General features: G+C 34.7%; 1 protein-coding gene across 2 annotated transcripts in view; it reads right to left on the bottom strand.

Annotated features, from left to right (window-relative positions):
* Positions 1-24,152, bottom strand: part of LOC112452455 (semaphorin-1A-like) — a 216,668-nt gene that overhangs the window by 87,252 nt on the left and 105,264 nt on the right. For both annotated transcript variants that reach the window (XM_025012677.1, XM_025012676.1), the window contains exons 3-4: positions 6,750-6,846; positions 4,276-4,327 (exon numbers count right to left, since the gene is read on the bottom strand). In XM_025012677.1, the coding sequence (XP_024868445.1) occupies positions 4,276-4,327; positions 6,750-6,846 (149 nt within the window). The remainder of the gene's footprint in view (positions 1-4,275; positions 4,328-6,749; positions 6,847-24,152) is intronic.

The raw sequence follows: 24,152 nt of genomic DNA, 5'->3' as shown, positions 1-24,152 counted from the left end.
TTGTAAAAAGTACAATAGGTACGTATTTTAAATTGAAAAAGTGATATTACATGTTAATGGAAAAAATAGATTACGTAAATCCTTTTTAAAATTTTAACTATTTACGCGGCAGAACAATAGATCGCGCATTTATTGCTATTTTTTTTTAAATTCAGGAATTAAAATAGATTGCTTAAATATAGAAGATAACGGTATATATATATCAAATCCATTCAATATGCATACCTGGCTATTGCTGTTATTATAAAATATTACTTTCAACTAACTGTTAACTAAATAAAAAAAAAACTTTCAATATAATAAATATATCCTTTTCGATTTTCAGTTTTAGCAATAAAATGATACTTAAAAATGTCCGTTTTTCACTCAAGATACAGCTATTGAATCGAGTCGTTGATAAAATGTAAACTGTAGGCTTTTAGTTATCTACACATTATAAGAAAAATCATACAGATATAATACTACTTATAGATACAAGCGTACTTTTATAACATTTTACCTTAGATACATATGTTATTCCAATTTTTACTAGTATTGGTTGCTCGCGTTCACAGCCGAACGATTCAACAGATATTCGGTTATTCCGACTCACAATTGCAGCCGTTGCAATTTCGCTTCAAATCGTTCGCACTAATACATCGAAATTTTCATCCACAATAATAGTAGCAAAGAATACGAAAAATGTGCGCGCTTCCACGACCTGCGTTTTATCAGTTCATCTCAATTCTTTCAATTTTCTCCCTTTTCGTTTGAGTATCGATCCCGTATGCATTTATACCGTGTAGTTATTCTTATAAAAAAATATTTTACTTGTTTTCTTACTGTTCAAAATTCAGTTTGTTATTATACGCAGCGTATTCAGGATTGTGTATAAATAAATCGGCGTATCATCGACGTAGTTCTCGCGAATAAGACGTCATATTGATTCGAGAAACGAAGCCGCGTTGCGTCCGTTGGAGCGTTAGCTACCGGACATAAATTATGCACTATCAGTGGAGCCGATAAGTATTAGTTTAGTTTGAAATTTGTTAGCCGAGTCAGGCATTCGGGGTACGGCTTTCACAGTCACGAGCGGGAAAAAAAGTACGGCGAAGTTAGATGAATCATGAATAAATTTACGCGTCGAACCTTTATTCCGGAATGATCCAAGTTTCTTTATAGTATAGTCCCCTCGCGCTATGCGATAATACCGAAACTTATATCGCAGCAGAACATAAATTACTGGTACACGTAAATTAGATGTGCCATCCTTTTGGCCGAAATTGACGTTCGTTGTATTAAATATCGTCGTAGAAACGAATTGTTCGCCGCGGAATCTATCTGTTGGCGAGGTACTTGTTATGCCACTTCGCAACGTGAAAAAATAATTCCTATTTCCGCGAATTCGTTTATGCTTCAACAATGTTCATTAAAGTATTATTCGTTTGCGACAATTCGGTACAAATGAATTTTTAATTACATTATTTATTCATCAGACTATTTAATTAACGTTTAAGGTAATAATCTTTATGATCATAATCAGGATCATAATCAGTATCAAAATAAGAATTGGCAGAAATTAACGATAAATAATCGTTGTATTATTTTTCTTCTCGTTTTAATCAAGCAAACAACGTGACGTACTTCATAACAATTAAGACACACTTCGGATTGATCGCGCGTCTCATCAATTGAGTACACAAATTTTGTAAAAGTCGCGTCCTTGGCACAAGGAAAGCTCTCTTCGAAAGAAATCGAATCTTCTATTATCTCGTCTTATCGTAGGCGGAAATAACACTCGTTCGTTCGAGCTGGCGCAGCACTCAAGCGACTAAACTTGCGACGCCAGCCGGGAGCGGCTGCAGACTCAATTAGCTCCGCGGAAAACTTTCATGGAGGGATTACGATGTCAACAACGTCTTTCTTGCGCGAATGACGTTCCGCGCGTCGAGCAAAATTGTTGTTTATCGAAATGGTAGTCTTCCGAGCGCGGCGTGCCGTCACGCTTTTGAAATCACGTCAAATGCTTGAGTATTTAACTCCAGTTTACTACATTCTGCCAAGAGTCTTTATCTTCATTTCAATTTTCATTATTCAGTTTCTGGAAACAAACTATTTCTCGGACATATAAGGTTTAAGAGATTATTTTATAAAATAAAATTTTGCACAAATTTTATTAAATACCGGCAATAAATCCGTAGTTTACACAAAAAATATGGTTAATGACAAACACTCTACATAAGAGAACAATGCTAATAAAAAAAGTTAATTGAATAAAAATGATGAGTTTTTTAGTATAATCGACGTATAATGCACATGTTTGAGTTTCTAAATAAAAGTACAACGAAAGGACCGTTTCCATTTTATGTAAAAAAAAAAGATTAAAGCTTCGATAATCGCGATATTATACGGTATTAAACAACTTATCGCGCCATAATAGTCTGCATCGTTTATTATTATTAATTTTAAATATTAGCTCTGCCAAAAGCGTATGCAAATCAAAAGTGTAGATATTATATTTAGCATACGTCGCATGCTAAAACTGATGTACGTCAATAATAAACAAGATTCTAGCACAACTTACTATGAAAGAATCATGATTACTTCCAAATAGCAAACGGTGATTAAATTCATAATTTAATTAGCAATTACGATAAAACGCTCAATCATAAATAGAGAACGCGTATTTATTCATCCAGACTCCTTTCTTGATATTGGCGCAGTTATATACTATAACTATAATTTAATATTCTCTAATTGATTTTTAATATTACGTACGCTTGATTAACATATTGTGAACGTAGACAATACCGCTATGAAAATATATCATATATTCTAAGTATATCTTGTTATGATATGCAAATTTATCTCATAACAATTTAATGTTGAATTTTACGTTCCCTTTTCAATTTACGGTAAATTGATTTGTCGATGTAATGCTCGATATATCATTATCTTTTATTTAAACTTTTTACGCTCACCGATAAACGTAAACAAAGTTATAAACGCGTCAGCGTTTCTGTACTAAAAATATGCGCAAATAAATGCGAATAAAAAAAAATAGATTCAACGGTATCGTTGAACATTTTCGCAGAGGCTTCTCACATAAATCACAATTCGTCTGATTTCATTTATCGATATTACGTTATCGTAAATTGACAATTAATCTATTCGTTTCTATAAATACATTCATATCGCATGTATATGTGTACGTGCTTTTAGAGAGAGAATTTTGGAAGAAAAAATTTGTCTCTCCCTGTCTTTCTCTCTCTCTTTTTCATTTGCAAATAATTTATTACGAAAATAATGATACCATTATTCCGCGAATTGCAAAGCCTGCAAAAAGATAATTTCTCGCGAAAAAGACAAATATATACGCATGAAATAAATCTTTGTGATTGGCTGCACAGTTTCGAGAAATATAATTTTAAATATAAAATAGAATGCATTTATTTATTTATATATTTATAAGAGTAACCTGACCACTAGAGCATATTAACATTTTTAAATCTCAAAAATTGCAGCTTAATCTTCCTGCAATGAGAATCAAACTGGCTTCGTCTATCTCCCGTCTATCTCGGCAAAAGAAAAATTATTCAAAAGAAAACCGATGATTTAAAACGCTATTTTTTCCAAAAGTAGCTAAACTACATCGTTCCGATATCGCGATTACGGTCAAGTTTCACAGCCTCTTTCCCTCTACCTTCCATTACCGCTAAATCCTTCAAATCGGAATCGATCGCAGCGGTCGGTCACGATACGACGCCGACGTGGCAACGGCGACGGCGACGGCGACGGCGACGATACGCGAGCCTTAAGGGTAAGCCGGAGCAACGGAGCAATGGTGATTTTTACGATTTTATTCTAAGCGGGGGTGTTATTGGCCGAGAGGCTGTCTCAGTCTCTCAGATCGATCTCCTCTCGCTACGTTATGCCGCCTCGGAAAAGCGCCACCAAGATTCTCGTCGTTCGCGCTAATCCCCCTTCCCCCTTCCTCTGTCAACTTTCACAGGTTCTCCTGAGCGCCAATTTCTCATAGTTTCACGAGCTACCGAGATCAATATCGCTTTTGAGAAGCATATACATATGGTAGTTCCGCAGAACTAATTGGAGCGATAATTGGAGAAACTTTTTCAATTTTATAGAAAAGCCCCGACGATTTTCGAAATATCATAACCCGAAGGGAAACGAGCGACGAAAACGCGAGGCTTTTCAATCCTTCAATCCTCTAATTTAAATCATTCTTTGTCGAGCACTAGATATTCGGAGAAACAGTTATATTAGCGTTGTACTCACCTGGTCGGCGATCTCCGTTAGGTCGTGTAGACTTATGTTGTAAATGGCGTTTCTGCAAAACGAAACGAAACGGAAGCGTTAAATCCTGCCCATAAATCGTCCCCGTAATCTTCTCTGCGCTTCGTGCGTCGTGCGTCGTGCGTCTCCGTGTCGACACTCGAAATACTCGGATTGAATTGAAGTGATTCCAGACATTAGAATAGTTAGAATATATTGTTCTAAGTTCTAGACGCGGAATGCGACCAGACGTGGCTCCGCGCGGCTCACCCCTCTCGCCCGAAAATCGGGTGACTCCGGACTAATTCGGGTGGTGGGGACGCGCGTGCCGCGCACGCCGAGCTTCAGCGCGTAAACAAGGACAGACGTTACGTTCTCTCGCGCGCGACGATTTAAAATCAGATATTGAATCGGTCACGCTTTATTATACGGTATGATGTTTGTCTATAAATACAAATGCTTATATCTTTAATCGAAAATTAATAAAGAATAGATATAGAAGAAAACTTTTCCAAAAACAACGTATACATTACTCCTATTAATGTACCGTTCAGCGATAAAATTAATAAAAGAAGTATTAATAATAAATTAATATGTAAGAAATAAACATAAAATAAAATTAATTAATAAAATTACGTAATTCTCTAAACTTTTGTAAATTTCACATTTACATTCGATTAAAAATCGTCATAGAAGCCCGTCTATAAAAAGTTTTTATATGTATATCATAAACAAATAAAGGATGAATATTTATATTTACAATGCTTCTATAATAAATTTAATAAATTATTATTCTCTATTAATTACATATTGTTCATATGTAGGATAGCTTGATTTTTTTATGACGATGTAATGCATATAAATGTGAAATTTAAAATAGACGTTTATAAAATTATTTATTTTTTATTATTTATTTCTTAAATTTTAATTCATTAATTTAATCGCTAAACGGAGTGTTAATAGTAAATTGTTTTTTAATAGAGATATTTCTTGTATCTTTATTTATTTCTTTCAGATTAAACATGATTCGAGAAACATATTTTTCATGTAATGTTAACGCGTTTTTTTTAAGTGGTATCTCCTGTTCCACTAAAAAAATACTATTATGAAATAATTGAGCTTACAGTTCGTCAGAAAGAAAAATAAACCTAAGTATATAATATTCTATATATTCTTTAATATTTTCAATTTTTTACATACTTGTCTCTGTGACAAGTGTGATGTCTTATTCGGATTTTCGGATGAGCCGCATTCTGATTCTGCATCACTTCAATTTGAAACGCGAATAAGCATTGGCAATTATGAGTAAACAGCAAGAATGACGCACAAAGAACGCGATATATTTAAAAGATAAATTGTGGGCTTTCTTTCAAAGAATATAAAAACTGTTTTCAGGTGACGTCTAAATCTTGCATGTGCGGAAAGAACGGAAGTGCGAAAGATAAATCAAGCGGAAAAACCAAAGACAAAATTGGAACCGTAAAAAGATCCATGCTATATATCTCTGGATGTAATTGATTTTACGACTCAGGTTGCGCTGACTGTTGGCAGAGAGCACAATCGAGAAAAAAATTAAATTATTTTTTGATCCATATCAAATTTCCATTAGCCAATGTATTTGTATCAGATTCCGCAAAGAGATACGCTATTGATCTCCAGCCCACCGCTTTAACAGCGTAACTGGAGCAGCTTGATAAAATAATATTAGATAGTAGAAAAGTGTTTTTTTTTTATGTGTATACACGTGCAACTAGAATGGCGAAACGGTCGTCGCCCTTTGAAATACGAAATAAATTTTTGAATGTGAACTATCTTTTCCTTTGTGCTTTCTATCGATTGAATCGCTTGCGGATAACAAGATGTCTCAAACCCACTTTCCTTCTACGAGTCCTTTGACCAATTTGCAACAGACTTTTCTTAACGAAAAAGTCAAAAGAATGATAGCATCTAAATTATATGCAACCAAAAGTATAAGTCTTTTTGAAAATTAAACGGCTTTAAAAAAGTAATAAAATCATATTCTGCATTCAATTTTAAATAATCTTTCACGAAATTTTGCTTTGAGACTTAAGATAAATGATGACTGAAGATAAATAATGTTGAAAATCAAAAGGCTGTTAAAAAAATTATATCCCATTAAATCTTCATTAAGTTGAAACTGAAGGTTGGGCAAAGAATTCATAGTCGAAGAGCGGTCTGGTACATCCGGTATGCTGCATGCTGTCTTTGGCCTTTGAATACAAATGAATAGTGCGCGTTGCGCGTAAACCGCATCTCTGATGTTTGCTACTAATACGCGTGATGCTGCGTCACCCGCTGCTGATGCGTAATCGAATGAATGACTCGACCCGTCGGCCACTTGGGGCTCGTGGCACCAATGAGCGGAGTCTAGCCGATGACTATCTCATTTATGTAAGCCCCCCCACGAGTAGCACGAGGGGACGACGCGACGAAGAATCGAATCACGTAACAATTACCTGGCACCAATCAGAATAGAGGTTGTCGCACGTTCTAGGAGCTTGAAGTGTTCTACGTGGCTTTCATTGCCCAGAAATCGCTGGCCAATCACCTCACCTGTAACAGAAAGAGATGTTTCGTTAAATCTCCATCTCATAACAGAGAAATAAAAAAAAAAGAAGAATTGTATAAATATGATATTCTTATAACTTCGTGTGATAAGCACTAGAAAAAAAATGACTAAATTGCATATACTACGTATTTTCTAGATATTATTTAAAATTATTTTCAATTAGTCTATGTAATGTAAAAAATACACATATATAAGAAATATAAATTGAATTAATAGCAAGCAATGCTTCCAGCATGAGTATCGATTTCCTCTGAAGTATTTGCAGAAAACATGTTCTGCGTGAATCGATCAATCATGCAACTGAATCATAATACACGTCGGACTTCGCGCATCAGGCTACAATCTTCCTGTTACATTCTCACGTCCGCGAATAAACTATTCGTGTATACATTATTCGCACGTGTATAGCTTTACATGCGCACATTAATCGATAATGTGTAGATTATTCCAAAACTGTCGAGCCACATTTCGTAGATCTCTAGAGCAATTAAAATGATTTTTTTCTTATCAATCTCATCTCATTGTAGATTCTTAAAATTTTCAATGTCAGATATCTTGTAACTCATTTTTCAAAATTACAAGCTTCTTAAATTAATTTCATTCAGAATTATATAAAGTTAAAGTTTCACTATTTAAGGTTTATTTTCAGGAAAAAAAACTTGATTTTCGATCGCTTAAACTAAAAAGCTACTCTAGCGTCTTTTTTTAAATCTCTTTGCTCGAATCAACTCCAAACTAATCAAATGATCCGGTAGAGTAGATAAAAGGTGGCTGTGTGTGAATAAGTCCGGGACACTATGAAATCCACGACGGTATCCGCAGCGAGAACGCGATATAACGACAACGCATCGGCTGCATCTCGTCGACAGAAGAACTTGTTACGATAAGCGAAGGGGGTTAGGGATGGAGTGTAGCAAGTATGCAGAGAAGATATCCAGGAAGCATGTGTAAAAGACTGAAAGGTAGGTCTCTTAGCCTTTAGTCGACGATAAAGCGCCGCGCCTACTTTGTGGTAGCAGCAGCGGCGGCTCTTCACTCGATTCTCCACCCCCGTCTCTTTATCACTCTCTTTCTCTATCTCATCGCAGACTACCATCGACACTCCACACCGTCTCACGACCCTTTCCTTCCTATCCACCTACCTACGACCACCGTATCCGAACCCCTTCACACGCAGTCGACAGAGCGCTTCTTCCCCTAGACATTTCGCGTTATGTTTTTTCACTTATGTATGCGACCGCATTACGGCATATACCGGGGATAGGGAAGATAAGAAAGAGAAGAGTAGGAGCGCGCGCGTTCTCTGATCTGTGTACCAATACAATGTCGAGGATTCTTCAAGAATAAAAATTTTTTACGAAACCTTTTCAATTTTTCTCTATTTAAAGATTATAAATCTTTATGAATAAATTATCATGCAGTTTTTTCATCGCGTGTTAGTATCCACAGTTGGAATTGTCATCTCACCAAATAAAAAAAGTTTACTAAAAAAGTTTATTAAAAAAAGATTTCTTAAAAAAGTTATCATGCTTATAAAATTTTATTTTTGGAAAATAACAAGAAATTTGTAGTACGTAATAATAAGCTATATAATATTCATGATTTATTATCATTTTGTATTATACTTTTTAATCAATTCATGACAACAAAATATTTTTTTTTGCAAAATGCATCAAATGGATGTTAGAAATTAGCATAATGAAATTTCGATATGCATGAAATGCTAAGTAACGGTATGCATTCATAAATGAGAAGGATAAAAGAGGTGGAGTTCAAATAGCATTCGGAATCGCCATAGCAAAGGCTTAAAGTCCGTATCATCGAGTACGTGAGATCGCGTGGATGAGTTTTCCGATACGTTAATCTGGTCGGATAGCATTCTCGTTCGACATTGATCTGCTCTCTATATTCGTAAGAGCGAAAACAGACTGTCGTTGAGATCTATAAGAGCAAGAATAATCCTACTTGCAATGCATATGACTGTCACCAGTAGAAGGAATAGTTATTTTTTTGCATTGCTGGCACAATGCATTTCGCTTTACAATAGTAATAAAAAATCACGAACTGTAAGCAGAGAAATTCCTCGAGTTCCAATCGCAATCGGCTTTCTGCGACTCGATGGCTTAGCAGAATTTTTAGTCCTTTTAATAGTATATCCTATGCCGCGTTCCAGATCAAATTTATTGTTTGTTTTCAAGGGAGAAAGATTTATATGTGTAGAAAAATGTGATCTTTTAATAAAAAATCACTTCAATCATTTTATATATAACGATATTTGGATATATCACAACATATCGAAAACTTTTAGCCAATAAAGCTTCTATATAATCGAATTAAATATTATAACATATACATGTGAATGTTTATTGTAAGAAAGATTCAATTTAGCTGGTAAATAATGTTACAAAAATACATAAGTTGTAGTACAAAAAAATATATTTATTTTTTAAATATTTTATTATGTATTTTTTTATACTTCTCATTTATATTAAAAAAACACATTTTAATCTTTAAAATATACACATTTATTTTTTCATATTATATTAAATTAAAAATTACATTTATAATATATGTATATTACTCTTCACAGCGGTTTACAATAAAAATTGTTTACTACTTTTTTAATTTCTGATAAAATTAATATCCAAATAAATCATTTCATAAAACAGTAAAGAAACTTTTCAACATTATTAATCTGCATGAATATCGTTAGAGTGATAAATGCTTTCTCTACTTGTGTATTTGTCAGGCTTTAAAGCACTCGCGTTATTTTTTGCGTTTTTAGCGGTCAATTTGTATTAATTCCAATAGGACGCATTTTATGAATCAATTTTCTATATATAGACATGCGGTACATCTGAAGCGTTTATACACGCATATATAGAAGTGAGTGGATTTATATGATTAAATTTCAGAGCTATCTGTCAATCAATAATTTCTTTATCAATCATTGGATTCGACCAATTTTCTATTTCTTTTATCGAGAAGATAATTCTTGTGCAATTTGTGTTACATATATATATGTATATACTGTTCTTTTATTATAAATCTAACATTTTCGTACAAAATTCATATAGAAATCCGTATTCCTAAAAAAAATCTGTTTAAAAAGTCGGTTTACTTCAGATTACCTGAAAAATTTTCCATTCGTTGTAAGTCTGTTAAATTATTTATTGGAAATGGATTTAGTAGAGATAAAGTTATTGAAAATACGCTAAACTTTTTATCTGCAAAGAAGTACAGAGAGTTTAAATATCGGGAGATATCTTCATCGTGGACTAGATTCAAATATTGTCTGAATATAAATAAACCGAGTAATATTTTGCATATAGCATCCAATATGTCAGGCTTTTAATTTCTAAATCAATAATAAGGAATATATTTAAAAAATATATATATATATGTATATTAAAAATATTTCGATTTTTTAGCCAATACATATATATTTTTTTCTTATATTTTTTCTTCAAAAAAATAAAGAAAATTTAAATTAATTTATAATTTAAGATAATCGACCTTATATATTTTTTCCCATGTGTATACGTTATTATATTGAAATCATCGCATAATTTTAATTTTAATTTTATAAGCAAATATATATCACGTACTTTACAAGATTAATTTACAATTTCGATTAAAATCAGTGGACAATCACCGCGAATGTTTGTCGTTAATCACTTATCTGCACCGGAGTTTATGGTTGATAAAGCCATCTGGGTTCCTCGGTTCTAAGATTGCTCCCATGAATATAATTCTCTAATGATAAGACAATATAATTCTACCCATCATTCAACCCTGATTATTATCAAGTAAAATCCACGAAAGCGTTCTAAACTCATTTGCAAGGCGAACATACTTTCCTCCTCCTCCACGATATAAGTTACCTTAATTTCGACAATGTTGTTCTTTATGATCTCGCGATGCATATGGATGCAGTTCCTAGCTACGATTGCACTTTGCCTACTACATACATATGCATAGATGTATGTACATGTATTGTAATCATGGTTTATAGCGGAGGGTGAGTTCGGCACGCGTCAGCTCTTACGATGTAATTTCTTATTCCCGAGCATCGTCACCGCCTCTCATCGGCACGCGACTGATGCAGATAAGGATCGATCTTCGCCTCAAAAATGTACAAGGTGTCCTAGGGTCACCGGAAGCACTTTCAACTTCAACTACTCCTAAATCAAACGCAGATTCTTAAATATATATATATATTAGAATTCTTTCATCAACCTATATAAAGCGATATTGAGAATTATTTTTGTTGCTATATATCACGTAGTATATTTATATAGGCCACAAAAATGAATAATATGTAACAATCGTAATACAATATATTCAGTTTTCTCAAAATTATGAAATTCCACTGTTTGCTGATACAAATCGAGAATCAATCTTTCTTTATTAAATATGTCGTGAATAGTCAATACCTGTTTACCAGTTTTCTTAATAATTATTTTAAAAATTTATCAATTTTTTGAGAAAAATCAATATAAAACGACCTATGGTCAGTATAGTTGAGTAGTTCTGCAACACTCTATGTAGCGTGTACAGATAGCATGAAGACCCGACCGTGGCATAGATAAACGAAATTGACTCCTCGACGAGTCGAGTCGTTTTCGAAACGTATATTGATATCGGCTCGTGGCTTACGAATCCCGGGCTCGCATTGACTCGAATCAATTTCCTTGGCTGGTCGATGCTTATCGACAACTCTGCTTCCTCTATCAATGTTTGGTCGGTGATCGATCGGGCTACGTTCCGATTTCGTTTAATTTTCATCACGTGACAGTGGATCCTCGTTGTTGAAAACAAGACACGCGATCGCAAGACTTCGATTTACGGCTCACTGTCGAGCGACTTTAAATCGGTAATTAAAATCAGTGACCGGCAATCGATCGTTAAACAAAGCCAACTCTAGAAGATCGTACGATGTTCTTCGTATCTATTTCAGGAAAAAGAAATATTGCTATCACATTCGCAATTTAGGTTAATATAAAAAGTGAGCCGGAAATCGTGGTTTAAAAAAAGATGACTCCTTTAAAAAAAAAATACTGAATTGAAAGTTTCTTTATAAAATAAAATGCTTTTTTATTGGTATTGCAATTGTCTCGTATTATCAATATGCCAATGAAAACGAGTCCAACGCAAACCCCGATACAAGATTCATAAATTATTCCTGAATTAACCAAGTTTAAAAAGGAAAGTAAAGATATTAGTTTTCCAATTCTCAACTGTTTGATAAAAACAAAACTAACTTGTTAGTAGTACAGTTAAAGATCGAGACATGCGTGCAAATAAAAACACAAATGCAATAGGACAGGCGTGAGTCGATTCCAATTGTTAGACACGAGTCTCTGTTACGAACACGATTCTACGACGTGCATCGTTACTTCTAACAGTTCTAACATTGTACGAAAAGTTTCGTTGGTTCACAGTTACTTTGGTTACTTTCTACTTCCACGTTTTCTTCGTTTCTTTCTTCTCCTTCTTTTTCCTTCCCAAGCTACTTGCTTTCCATGAAAGTGATGTTTCAAATTTGGAAACTAAATTATTTACGTTTCGTTATACAGCACAGCCAAAATTATACATTTTGTATTCAATATAAATATCATTTCGTTTAATGCATACATATGATATGCATAAATAAATGCATATACATATTTAAATTGTAAAATATAAACGCAAATATGTATATTATAAAAAATTTCACAACTTTCTACAATCGTAGTGAAAATGTTATCTCCCAGACTGTCCTAGAGCAAATCTTTGAATGTAAATAAGTATATGTTAAAGATATTTTATGCGTTTAATGTAAAAACATCAATAGAGCATTCGACGCATATACAATAAATGATATGAAAAGATATTTGCAAAATAGGAAAACAAGGTCAAGCTTAACATAATTCATATTCAGGTCAAATGCATACAAATTGTGTGTATATACAATTCGACCGTGTCTCGCACATAGGTAACGGGCCTTTATTTGCGCCGTAATTTTATTTTAATAATATAGCTCCACATAATTTCGCCGTGTTATTTCACTTAAGCCACTAAATACAAAATATATACCTACTCCCACGGACATTTGCATTTATATTGGCTTATTATACGCGCGGCCGGCATTACTCAGCGAACCACCACCTGCACCATCGCCACCTCTATCCTACGGTTATTCTACTTGGAACATTTTTACGCAATCGATACCTTCTTAACAGCAAAGAGCTTAACGCTGATCGAATAGCGAATGTAATTTATTCCGTGTGATCTAAAGCGGTCACAATGTAAATGAATTCCTGGCTATTTCTCTAGTATGTAGTTATAATTCGACATTGAACTGCATCGATATGTAATAAGATGCTTCAGATGTTATTCATGCAAAGATAAATTTATTCTAATACAAAGGATGACGTCGAAATATTCACTGAAATATTCCACTTTTCACCTTTCCAGTTTTTAATAAATTAAACATCTATATATTACAGTTTAGTAAGAAAGTTTAATAAGGAAAAATACAATGTAATTTAAAATGAGGAAAACTTATTTAACTTGTAAACTAATATTTTAATTTGAAAGTTTAATTCCAACTTCCGAGACTTCTCTTCTCTCTCATATAAACTAAAGTTAAATGTGTATGTCTCTTTCTCCCTCTCTCGAATATTAAATATATATTTTTATAATTTTAAAATATATTTATTCTTTACTTTATTATTACTGTGTATTTTTGTTTCAACAATTACATTCTCAATTATACCTACGTATATATAGCTTCGTTATTTACGTTCCACTCTGCATTTTGTGTGATTCCAGACTTATACCGTCTCACTTTTTCTTCGCAGTTTCTCTAGTTAATTTAAAGTGTTTTTCTACATCAAAATATTGAGAGATAAATAATTTTGAAATAATAAACGATTAAATATAAGTCTTCCAATATGCACAGACAGATAAACTCTAAATATTAAAAAATTTTAAAAGCATCTTGAAGAATATGTTTGTATTTTTAAAATTATAAATATATTAAATGTCAAAAGTAAAAAATCTAGTGATAAATGATAATCTCTCTCGACACATTTTCACTAAAAAAAGATCGATTCTAAACTGTTTAAAGAATCCATTATAGATGAAAAGTGATCCGTTAGCTCTGGGTCATTTATGTATAGACATAAATGTCATTCCTAACAAAAGAAAACATTAAAAAATAAATATTTTCAGCTTATATTGGGACAGAAAAGAATAAAAATATGTTAATGCCTTCCAACTTGTTTTCAATTCAAATGTCTTTTTTATCATAATTTTATCCTAACACAATAACATTGAATAAAATATAAATATAATATTGTAGAATATAATATCTTTACCTTTGTATATATAATATATATATATAAAATTTATTTTTATCGTTCTATCAATCTACTGTCCATGTTCGATAGTTTCGAACGTTCGTGTCAAGTCTGCTTCGACGGAATCTCAGCCTCAGCCGAACCTAGCTCGAGCCACCCCTCGACTGGAGCTCGATTGTCGGCGACGCGCGACGGTCGGACGTGCGGTGCCTATCTACCGATCTATCACTGTGGTAATTAAGTCAAACAAAGGCAAGCGTGACGATCGATTCGACCGTGCAGCATAGCGACAAAATGTCACGTCGCCGTTCTCTCTCGCTTCGTGCGCGCGTCGGATAAAACAGCCTCGCTCGATATTACTGAGGTTAAATATCGCGAGACGAGTCGCGCCGCGCCGTGGCAAGAAGAGCATCGGCGCCTGTTCTTAGCTGCTACTACCGCTAATACTCTTAAGGTAAATTTTACATCGGCAGCCCGACCAGCGCTATACGCCGAAGGCTTTAATCTTCCGCGAGTTTCTATCTTTACGTAAATATTATGCAAGTAGATAAGCACCTTCGTAAGAGAAACGATAGGAGAAATAAACTTCCTAAGTAAAACATAGATAACGAAGAGCGCGCATCATCAAAATTCTAGATGACAAATTTGGAAATTTGTGGCATCGCAATTGAGAAACTTATTTTCCTAAAAAGAAAATTTCTATGAGGAAATTTATCAAGCAGCAATTTCAAAATTCAATTTTTTTATCAATAAATGAAATATCATGCTTGAGGAAGCGTTAATTTCTTTTCTAAACGAGATTCTATACATATGTCGTCCCATATTGATCTTTACATGATCCAGTCGTATTAATTCCGCATCGTTAAACGTTTGGTATTATTTCAACCGTCCTATAAAAGAGCAGAATTAGAACTGGCAAATGAGCATGGACAGCTGTGAAATCGGTCAAAAGCATACTCGAGATAGAAAAGCGGGCGCATTGTATATTTCTGATGAGCGTAAAAAAAGGGGATTATTACTTTACTGTACTCTTGGAACAATAAGGATAAATATTCTTTTTTTCCACTATGCGCTACAAACTACTCAAACGAGAACTAGCGATAAAAAAAGATCGCTAACTTGTGAAAAGTAGTACTGCATCTGAGGATTTTGAAAAGAAACAAAAAAGATACTTCTCATTCCATAATTTTTCATTGCGAGCCATGGATTTTTTGGACTTATAAAGCACGGTCAGTCAAGAGCTTCAGTTAAAAGCAGTTGCTTGCTCGTGAATCGCGCGCACAATAATCTTAATGTTAACTGTTTGATTACCTATTCACAAATGACCGTTCAATCACGTTTCATAATTGGATATGCTTTAAACCGCAATGTAAAAACCACTGCTCAAAGTAATCATTAGTGTTGTAATTATTTAACTTTTCACAAACTTTCACGCTGCGATGTTTCGTAGCTTTGACATTATCTTGTACGTCAATTTATTGCTGTAATGTTATCGCCGAATTATAAATACAAATGTAAATATATATATAATAAATTGAAATATAATCGTTTGAAAGATACAAATACAATCTCTCTAATCAATGTATTTTATAGCACGCAATGACAATTTAACGTTGAAATCTGAAGCGAGCACACTGTGTTCCTTTACCAAGAAAATATCTTCTGAATTATTAAAGAATAAACGCTTGCATTATCCATTACATCGCAACGGAGAAATATTGGAATTTCGTAGCAACTCACTACATTCATTGACGCGGTTATTATAGTAGAGTAACACCTATATTCAGCAAATTTGTGGAGAAGATTCAAGTAAATTGTAATAATTAAGTATGATAGTAATGTCTCGATGACTTAAAATTCATCATGTGAGGATACGAAGTAAAATTATAGTAAAATTGTTGAAATGGATCCGATAACAAAATATGATAACACAGTTCGTTATATTCTCCCACAAATATTTAAATCGTAAAAAAGAGATTTACGTGTTTTTTCCTATTTAATCCGTAAATAATGGCTAACAGGCTAAATACAATTGTATAAAATGATGCTTGAGGGTTAAATCTTTGTTTCTTCTTATTGATAGTAAAGGAAAATTAGTTATATGAATATAGTGTCTAAATATCATATAAATGTGAAAACGGCAGAATATTCGTCTACATGAAATACTGATTAACTCGGACCTGGCTTTTGCTGCTTTCGGAAGCACGTTGCATGTAACTTGACATCCGGCAGTAATGTATAACGAAATATACAGATATATATGTAAGGTGTATTCTTAGAGAAAACAAAAGAAGAAGTAAACATTTCTGGGCAAAAGACAGATTAATTAGCCGTTGTATCATACATGAATATTGTAGAAATGTGAGTGAGTAGAATATACCATTCAATATAGCAAACACGGAAAACTAATACTTATTACAGTCTCTCTCGCGATTAACTCGCGAGACGAGTCTCGCACGTACGAGTTATGTTAAATATTATTTGTCTTGCGCGGATATAATTTGCCGGTCACGAAACGTGATGAATCGCAGAAAAGCTTTAAGGAATTCCATTTTATCGTTGTCATAAAATTCAACGGTTCACGGAATACGTGGAAATTGAATTGAAATTACATAACGAGGGTGATATCGGAATGTGTAGCGCGTCGTGTAGTGAAAGGTGAATAAAAGTAATTGAGAAATCTGTTATAAATTCGGTCTTAATCTCTGCGAAAGAGATGAGCGTGTCCATTTAAGAGGGTTGACGGCGCGGGCGCAGCGGTATGTTTCGTTGAAAGTGGAGTTTCATATTTCATCTTAAGCGTTTCTCACTAAGCACGACTGTCTCCTCGAACAATCTTTCACGGCCGCCGCGTAAACGAGACGAGTGATTTTCTCCATGATTAGATCTACTATGCATTTAACGCATTACTAAAAGGCTCCATAAAGATCTCGCGGAACCGTTGCATAGTGTTACGTGTTACTTATATGTTACTTATATTTGATGAAATTATGAAAGTTATGATAAAAAAATATAATAGAATGACAAAATTATAAGTATGCAATGATATTCTGATTTCACATTTTTTTTCAAGTATATAGTCATAATGAATATTTTAAATTAAAAAATTTTTCATTTTTATTGAAATAAATTTAAAAAAGATTGCATTGCATTGACGTAATTAATTTTGTATGCACAAATGCAATATATCGCTCGTTATTTATAAATCACAATTGTATAAATAATAAATATAATAAATTTTAGTTAAATTGTTCATGAAACTTCCGTTATTTCTTCGAAAAGAGAGATTAAAATTTATCTCTCTCCTGTCTGATATAAAATAATTCTGATTGACACAATCTGATTTTATAATATTCAAGATTCAAAAAAGAAGGTATTTCAATAATCAATTGAATAAAGTACAAATTACATGGTTTGTCCATTAAACAACATTTTTAAAATCTTAACTTATTTAATTTAAACATTTTAAAGTAAAATAACACAAGTAAATATTTCAAGGAGCAATGCATATTTTAAAATTTAACTGATAAACTAATGTATTACATTCAAGTACATATTTTTATCGTAAAGTTTAAGAACAATCCAAATGTCAATTTGAATATACCGATTTGTATATGTATGTACGTTCATAACTTTATATGTTTGTACAATACGCGAATAATTTCGCAATTAAAATATATCTACCTATAATATTCAGAGACAATGTGTATTGACATTAACAGAAAAAAATAAAGAAAGAGAAAAAATATATATTGTATACATAGATAGTTCTTTTGAAAAGGAAACCAATATAGACTGTTATGTAATCTCACTTTTTCCCCTTGCTCTCTCTCTCTATTTCCTATTTCGTAAACATGGTCTTGTTTCCAATAAAGAGACGATATATTTGCGACGTGATACGATTGATGTTAAATATTGACAAGAGATTGTCAACTCTCGGCGTCGACACCAATCACGTTACACGTAAAACATTTATCCGGTCACCTAGATCAATGCTTGAAATAATTAAATCGCGGTTGAAAATTTAGCAGATTGAGGAGATGTGTTGATACACAGTAAGGGGGAAAGAGAAGGAGAGAAACGGCCTAGTGATTTTCAAAAAAGGCGAACATGGCACGACTTAGTCTGGGAGGTAGTTGAAGAATTTCTTCGAAAGATCGGTTCAGCAATCGATGTCGTCGATTTCTCGCGTATATCGGAGGTAAATAAACTACGCGAGTATGGAACGCCTCGATTCAACGTGAAATATCGAGACTTATCTTTCATCAGCAGCGAACCATAGAAATGAGAAAATGCTGCTCCACCGCGGGAAACCGCTTAAAATCGCTCGGGGCGGAGGTAAAGGGAGAACGGGAGGGTGTAAAAACGTACCCCCGCAAGGAATTGCGAGACGGTGGTTAAAGGATTGCCGCGCACCGGCAACTTCGACAAAGTGATGCGCTTTTCTCCCACTGCTTCTATATGACAAAAACGTAAGAAAGATATGTATATCACTCGCGCACGAATGGTCGAACTTATCAAAATACCATTAAGAATTTTTATATGTATCTGACTGCGAGAAAGTAAGAATTTTTAAGAAGTAAAAAATAATAATAATTTTTTACCTGTAAACAGTAAATTCGCAAGAAGCAAACTTTCAAGAATTACAACAATAAAAAAAGTACATATTAATTATTTAAGAAATTGTGAAATTAAAGCGTACCTGTTCTTTAATGCTCTATATTACATTAAACAATATTTATGTAAATTTTGCACATGAGTTTGTAACTCTTATCGCAAAAATAAAGATTGCGAATTACAGTAATTTTCTGTTAAGATACTTTCAAATTATCTTTTAGCGCATTTTCAAGATACGAAGACTTTCTAGGCATTTATATTAATGCAAAGAGACATGAAACTTTTTTTTTTAACAATCTTCTTCATAAATACGTCATCATGATATGTGTAGAGGCGACTTTTGACAAAATGTTATGATTATACACAGTAGTGATGCAAAAATGTATTTTGCATCCACGACTGAGATTCTCTTCAGTCGTAATAATCTTCTCGGAGAGGCCACACATATTCTTTTCTGCGCGTATATTTTTATGTTCGTGCGACGTTTGTGAATTAAATACCCACCACTTGTTAAATTCGTGTTAATGCTAAATAAACTCGACGTCATAAAATGTATGCTCCCGTATACTCGCGAACCTAAGTAAATTTAGTCGTGTTTATACTCGCTTTAGGAAATTTTATAAAATTACCCGCTGCTAGTTCGACTGGCATGTACGCGGGGCATATATTCCGCATCGCGTTCGAGCACTCCGCGACGTGACGCAATAGTTTTCCATATTAGTGCACACAAACTCTTCGTCCGTATATTTCTCTATATAGCGAGCTCTTTTTCCTATCCAGAAAAGTATAACCTATCCACTTATCTCGAGTACACTCATGATATCAAATAATATGATAGACAAAGTATAATAGACAAAGTATGATAGACAAAGATGAACGATGATCTCTCATGTTCATTGAAGAAAAATTCCGTTTCGAAATTGGCCAAAGAAACGGATGGAACGGATGGTTAAGCGAATATTAGATAATTTTAGATTCCATAAATACGGACAAAACATTGATTCAACTGTCGTACACAGAGATCCTTTTAGCGATGCCTGCAGCATCGAAATACGAAATCGTCCACATTGTACAGGTTTCGGTTTTCGATGCGCGCTGCGGCTCCAACTTCCATCGACAAGAAGTACAAAGTAGAAGGGAAAAAATACGGACAGCGGATAAACCTGACCTGACCTGAGAACAGTAGCTTCGTGACACGAAAGAGACTTCTTGCGATCGTAATGAAAACGACAACAGTCTCTGTTATCGCGCTTAAATGGGTTACGCTCGTTGCAAGCCGAAATCGGGAGTCCTGCCGGCCCTAAACCCCGGCGCCCGGCGCAGCCTCCGCTTCCGCTTCCTCTTATCGGCGCTCGCCTGCTTTGTCGTGAGCTTTTGTCCGCCGGAAGCATTGTGTGGCCGGTGACGTGCCGTATTCAACTACGTATACTGCAAAAACCACCCCCAATCCGATGCGCGCGCGACTCGCGTTTGTTTTATTTCTCTTTCAATTTCACCGATCTGTAAACCAAACTTTGCCCGTATAAGTTAGCGGAGAAGAAAAACCAGGTAGCGAGAATATCGCACGTACGTGTGTGTACACGAGTAAGTGTGCGAACGCGCCGATATGTCCCCCCCCCCCCCCCCCCCCTCTCTCTCTCTTTCTCGTTGGCATACCGTGTTACGCTACGAGATTTGCATCGTTGAAAATACGCAAACGACAGCACGTGTGTGCTAGAAACTGGTTTCTAATTAACACGCGGAGGACGAGACAAATTGGTTTCACGTCGAGTCTACATCCGGATTTTCGGAGATCCAACTTGTAAATTTGTTTTTTCCGCGGTAACATATACTTCACGTTCAAACGAGATCAACCAACGATCACGTTCAAATAACGATTGGAAAATTACTTATATATATATAATATATATTTAACATTTCTTTACATGATATATAATTATAATTATAGTAATTTTTTAATCGTTGAATAAACATGTCATTTTTATTTTTTTTTTTCATAACGTTTTGATCTCAAAAATCGATTGTTATATTCATATCCCTATTCCTTTTTATTATTTCATTTTGTTGTATGCCACATGTATGTCGACACCCGGGGAGGAAAAGTTTAGCTTTCGGCGAGGCCAATAAACATGATAGATATCGGCAATTCGTCGAAGAATAAAAATAATGTGTTTCAGCCTCGGTAGTTCTCTTAATAGTCCGTATGCCACTAGATTGTTATTTATACTGCGGAAAATTAACCCGCGGCTATGCGGCATTCCACTATATAAACGACCAACTGAATTCTGTCCAACATAAATGACGCGTTGAGTTAATACTTGCAAGTATACGAGTACGCACCTCTGCGCCATATCCCATTATTTATGTATATTTTCATAGTTCGTTCATGTAGGTGTGCGTCTGCGATATTATATGCAACCGTTATTCCCCGGTAATAATCGCTCCCATCTAAATGCGCGCAATAGGTACGCCCGCTTTTCACGAAATTAAAAATCGAAGCGCTATATGCGGTAGCCAGTCGAATGCAAAAAAGACCAGAGTGATTTCTCCCGAAAGACAGGTCGTAGAAATTCATTTCACTCTCGATCGTATCGTCCCGATTGGTCCATGTATGCATGACTAATTTCCTCTTCGATATAGCGCGAACAATCGCGATTCTCGAGTGCAAAACGTAGAACAAGAAGTAACTCGATGGAATTCGTGCCCGTCCCGTTGCGGCAAGTTGTTTAATTTAAAGCGAGCTCGTGTCGCCCAAGAGCGAGATTAACATTCCGATCTGCAGTCGCTTTTGCACACCATAACACTTCATACTGACGTGTCAATTATATGGCAAAATTGTGGTTTACAATATTGATCGACAAGACGGAATTGAGCTTTTTTGAAAGTTTGCTGGAAAGTAGCGAGAAACTTTTCCACGGAAGATAATTTAATAAATATGTTGATTTTAATATTTTGCTTAATATAACTTTAATTGATTCGCGAATTAAATTTTTGTAGGTGCATTTTGCCTAAAAGCTGTTATATTAATCGTTTATATCTTGACTTTAAATCATTTTATTAATATAAACAGTTTCAAGAATGTAATATTGAGCAATAACAGTGAGTTTAAACTTTCAAATATAAAATTAATCAAATATAAAATTCTGCAATTAATTTGTTGAATAATATATAAACAAGAGAAATAATTAATTTTTTGCAATAAATATTTATGTAGGTACTTGAGCAAGAAATTATTTTTCTCTCTTCAAGTCCTACGCCAAAAAATATTATTTTATTTAATATACATATTTATAATATTTTCGATAATTAATTCTCTTTTCTGCTCATCAATTTCATAAATTGTAATTGTGCTAATGCTATTCATATATATCTTGTCGATCGTAGGAACAATCGCAATCATTTGGGTTATGGGATAATTATGCAATCGCGGAATCCGATGCGATAATCCTTCATGAACGCGAATATGCTCGTACAAAACGAAAGTCCTTTTTTCATTAGGTTATTCATGCGCTCCGGTTAGCTTGAATGAAAATGCGCATGACGCAATCGTTGGCGGAATATTCATGTTCTAGTGCCCTAGGGATTTCCATTTCCATTATTACGCCCTTAAGTTTACTTCGATCCGCTATTTGTCGACTCTTTATAAGCGGGGATGAAGCGTAAATTGCGGCAACAAGCTTCGCGTATTTGCATCTCATTAGCGTGTGCGGGCAAATTTCTGCGCGGCTTCGTGATATAGCGAAAAGGAAGAAAACTACGGCGATAAACTACGTCGTCGAAATTACTCATGTCGACCATTGCCGTCAGCAGCAGGCCGCGTAACTTTAAAGTCGAGGGCAAGTTTGCGACCAACTTGATGTGTTATATACATAGACACAAACTGCGGAAACGATCAAATGGTTTTCCGTTTAACGCCGACTATAATCATAGGATATTTCCAGGCTCGACGAAGCAACATTTACATGATTCATTGAGCCTGGAGGGGCAATATATCGACGAGTGGCCACCGGTATGCTGATGGAGTCCGTGGCATCGTCATCGATTGTGGTTATACTCGACGAACACGTTCAGGTATAATGACCGACCGGTATACGTTGTCCTCGTATTTCATCAGCATTAAAGAGCCCAGCGTGTTTATTGGCCTATATTCTCGCTTCGCATTTACCGCGGAATCAAACTTCTTCATTTCTTCCAGTTTCATTTGCCGCTTGATCGTTTATTAGAAAGGTGTAGAATGTTCTTTTATGCTACAGTTAAAAAATAAACCTCTGATTTGGGACTTTACTTGTCTAATACAAGGCAAGGAAATTCTTAAAAATACGTAGAGAAATTTCAAGTCACGATAAAGTTTCGTCAGCTGTTAGGAACAGATTTTAAGATCATTATTCATCTTCCGTTCCCCTCTTCTAAAATCGATAATGGCAGTTTTATAAATGATTCTCAATAGGAATTTTACCATAATTTACACCCGTTAATATGAAAATTTAAACTCATAATGAAAAACTGCGGCTTAACTTCGCACATATATATTCTATTAATTTTTAATCCCAGTATATTATGGATTAATTTTAAAATATCAGAATTAACAGAAATAAAAATATCATTATTATTGTTAAAATTTAATTAATTTAATTTTTCTTGCGTGTAATTCGTTGATATTTGGTACAATGTGTGAACGCGCATTTTAAATTTTATCAAGATAAATTTGTAATTTTTAAAAAAGCTTAAAAAATTATTCATAAAAATTCAACAGAGTACAGGCACATGTTATATATGAATATGTAGATCGTAGAGGAAGAAAGTCACGTGTACTAGAATTGCTAACTTGAAATAAGAGGCGTCGTTTTCCTCGCTATGACGCGCACGTGGACATCACATATCTCGCGTACATTTCTTGGCGCGAGAAGCGCTGCAATAAAATCCTTCAGGACCCATCGTCCAGCAGAGGACAATTTCAACGACGACGAATCCCCGAGCGCGCTGAGCGAAGGAAAGAACGCGGGAAATCGATGGAAGTGAGCGAAAAACGTGACGAGAAAAGACGAGACGGCAGGCAAAGCGATCGTGAATGGCCCGCAGGGATATCGTGAGCGCGCGAGTCGATGCGAAGCGACGGAAGGGCAGTCAGGGCAGGTAGATAGGTAGGTAGGGACATACGACGACGAGGAGCACGGCGCGGCGCGGCGCGGCGAAAGGGTGATGGTGAGCCGAAGAAGACGAAGGGGGAAGTTTGGTGAATCATCGGGTCACGCGACTATAAGGCGAACCCCCTCCGCGCCGGTGCGCCCGCGCGCACCGGTACCAACCGGTGCCACTCTCCCTTAACT

The sequence above is a fragment of the Temnothorax curvispinosus genome, unplaced genomic scaffold (assembly GCF_003070985.1).
Source record: "Temnothorax curvispinosus isolate PA1 unplaced genomic scaffold, ASM307098v1 QBEX01003408.1, whole genome shotgun sequence".
Lineage (NCBI taxonomy): Eukaryota > Metazoa > Arthropoda > Insecta > Hymenoptera > Formicidae > Temnothorax > Temnothorax curvispinosus.
Note: the sequence above shows the minus strand (reverse complement) of the source record. Positions and strands in the feature narration are given on the sequence as shown.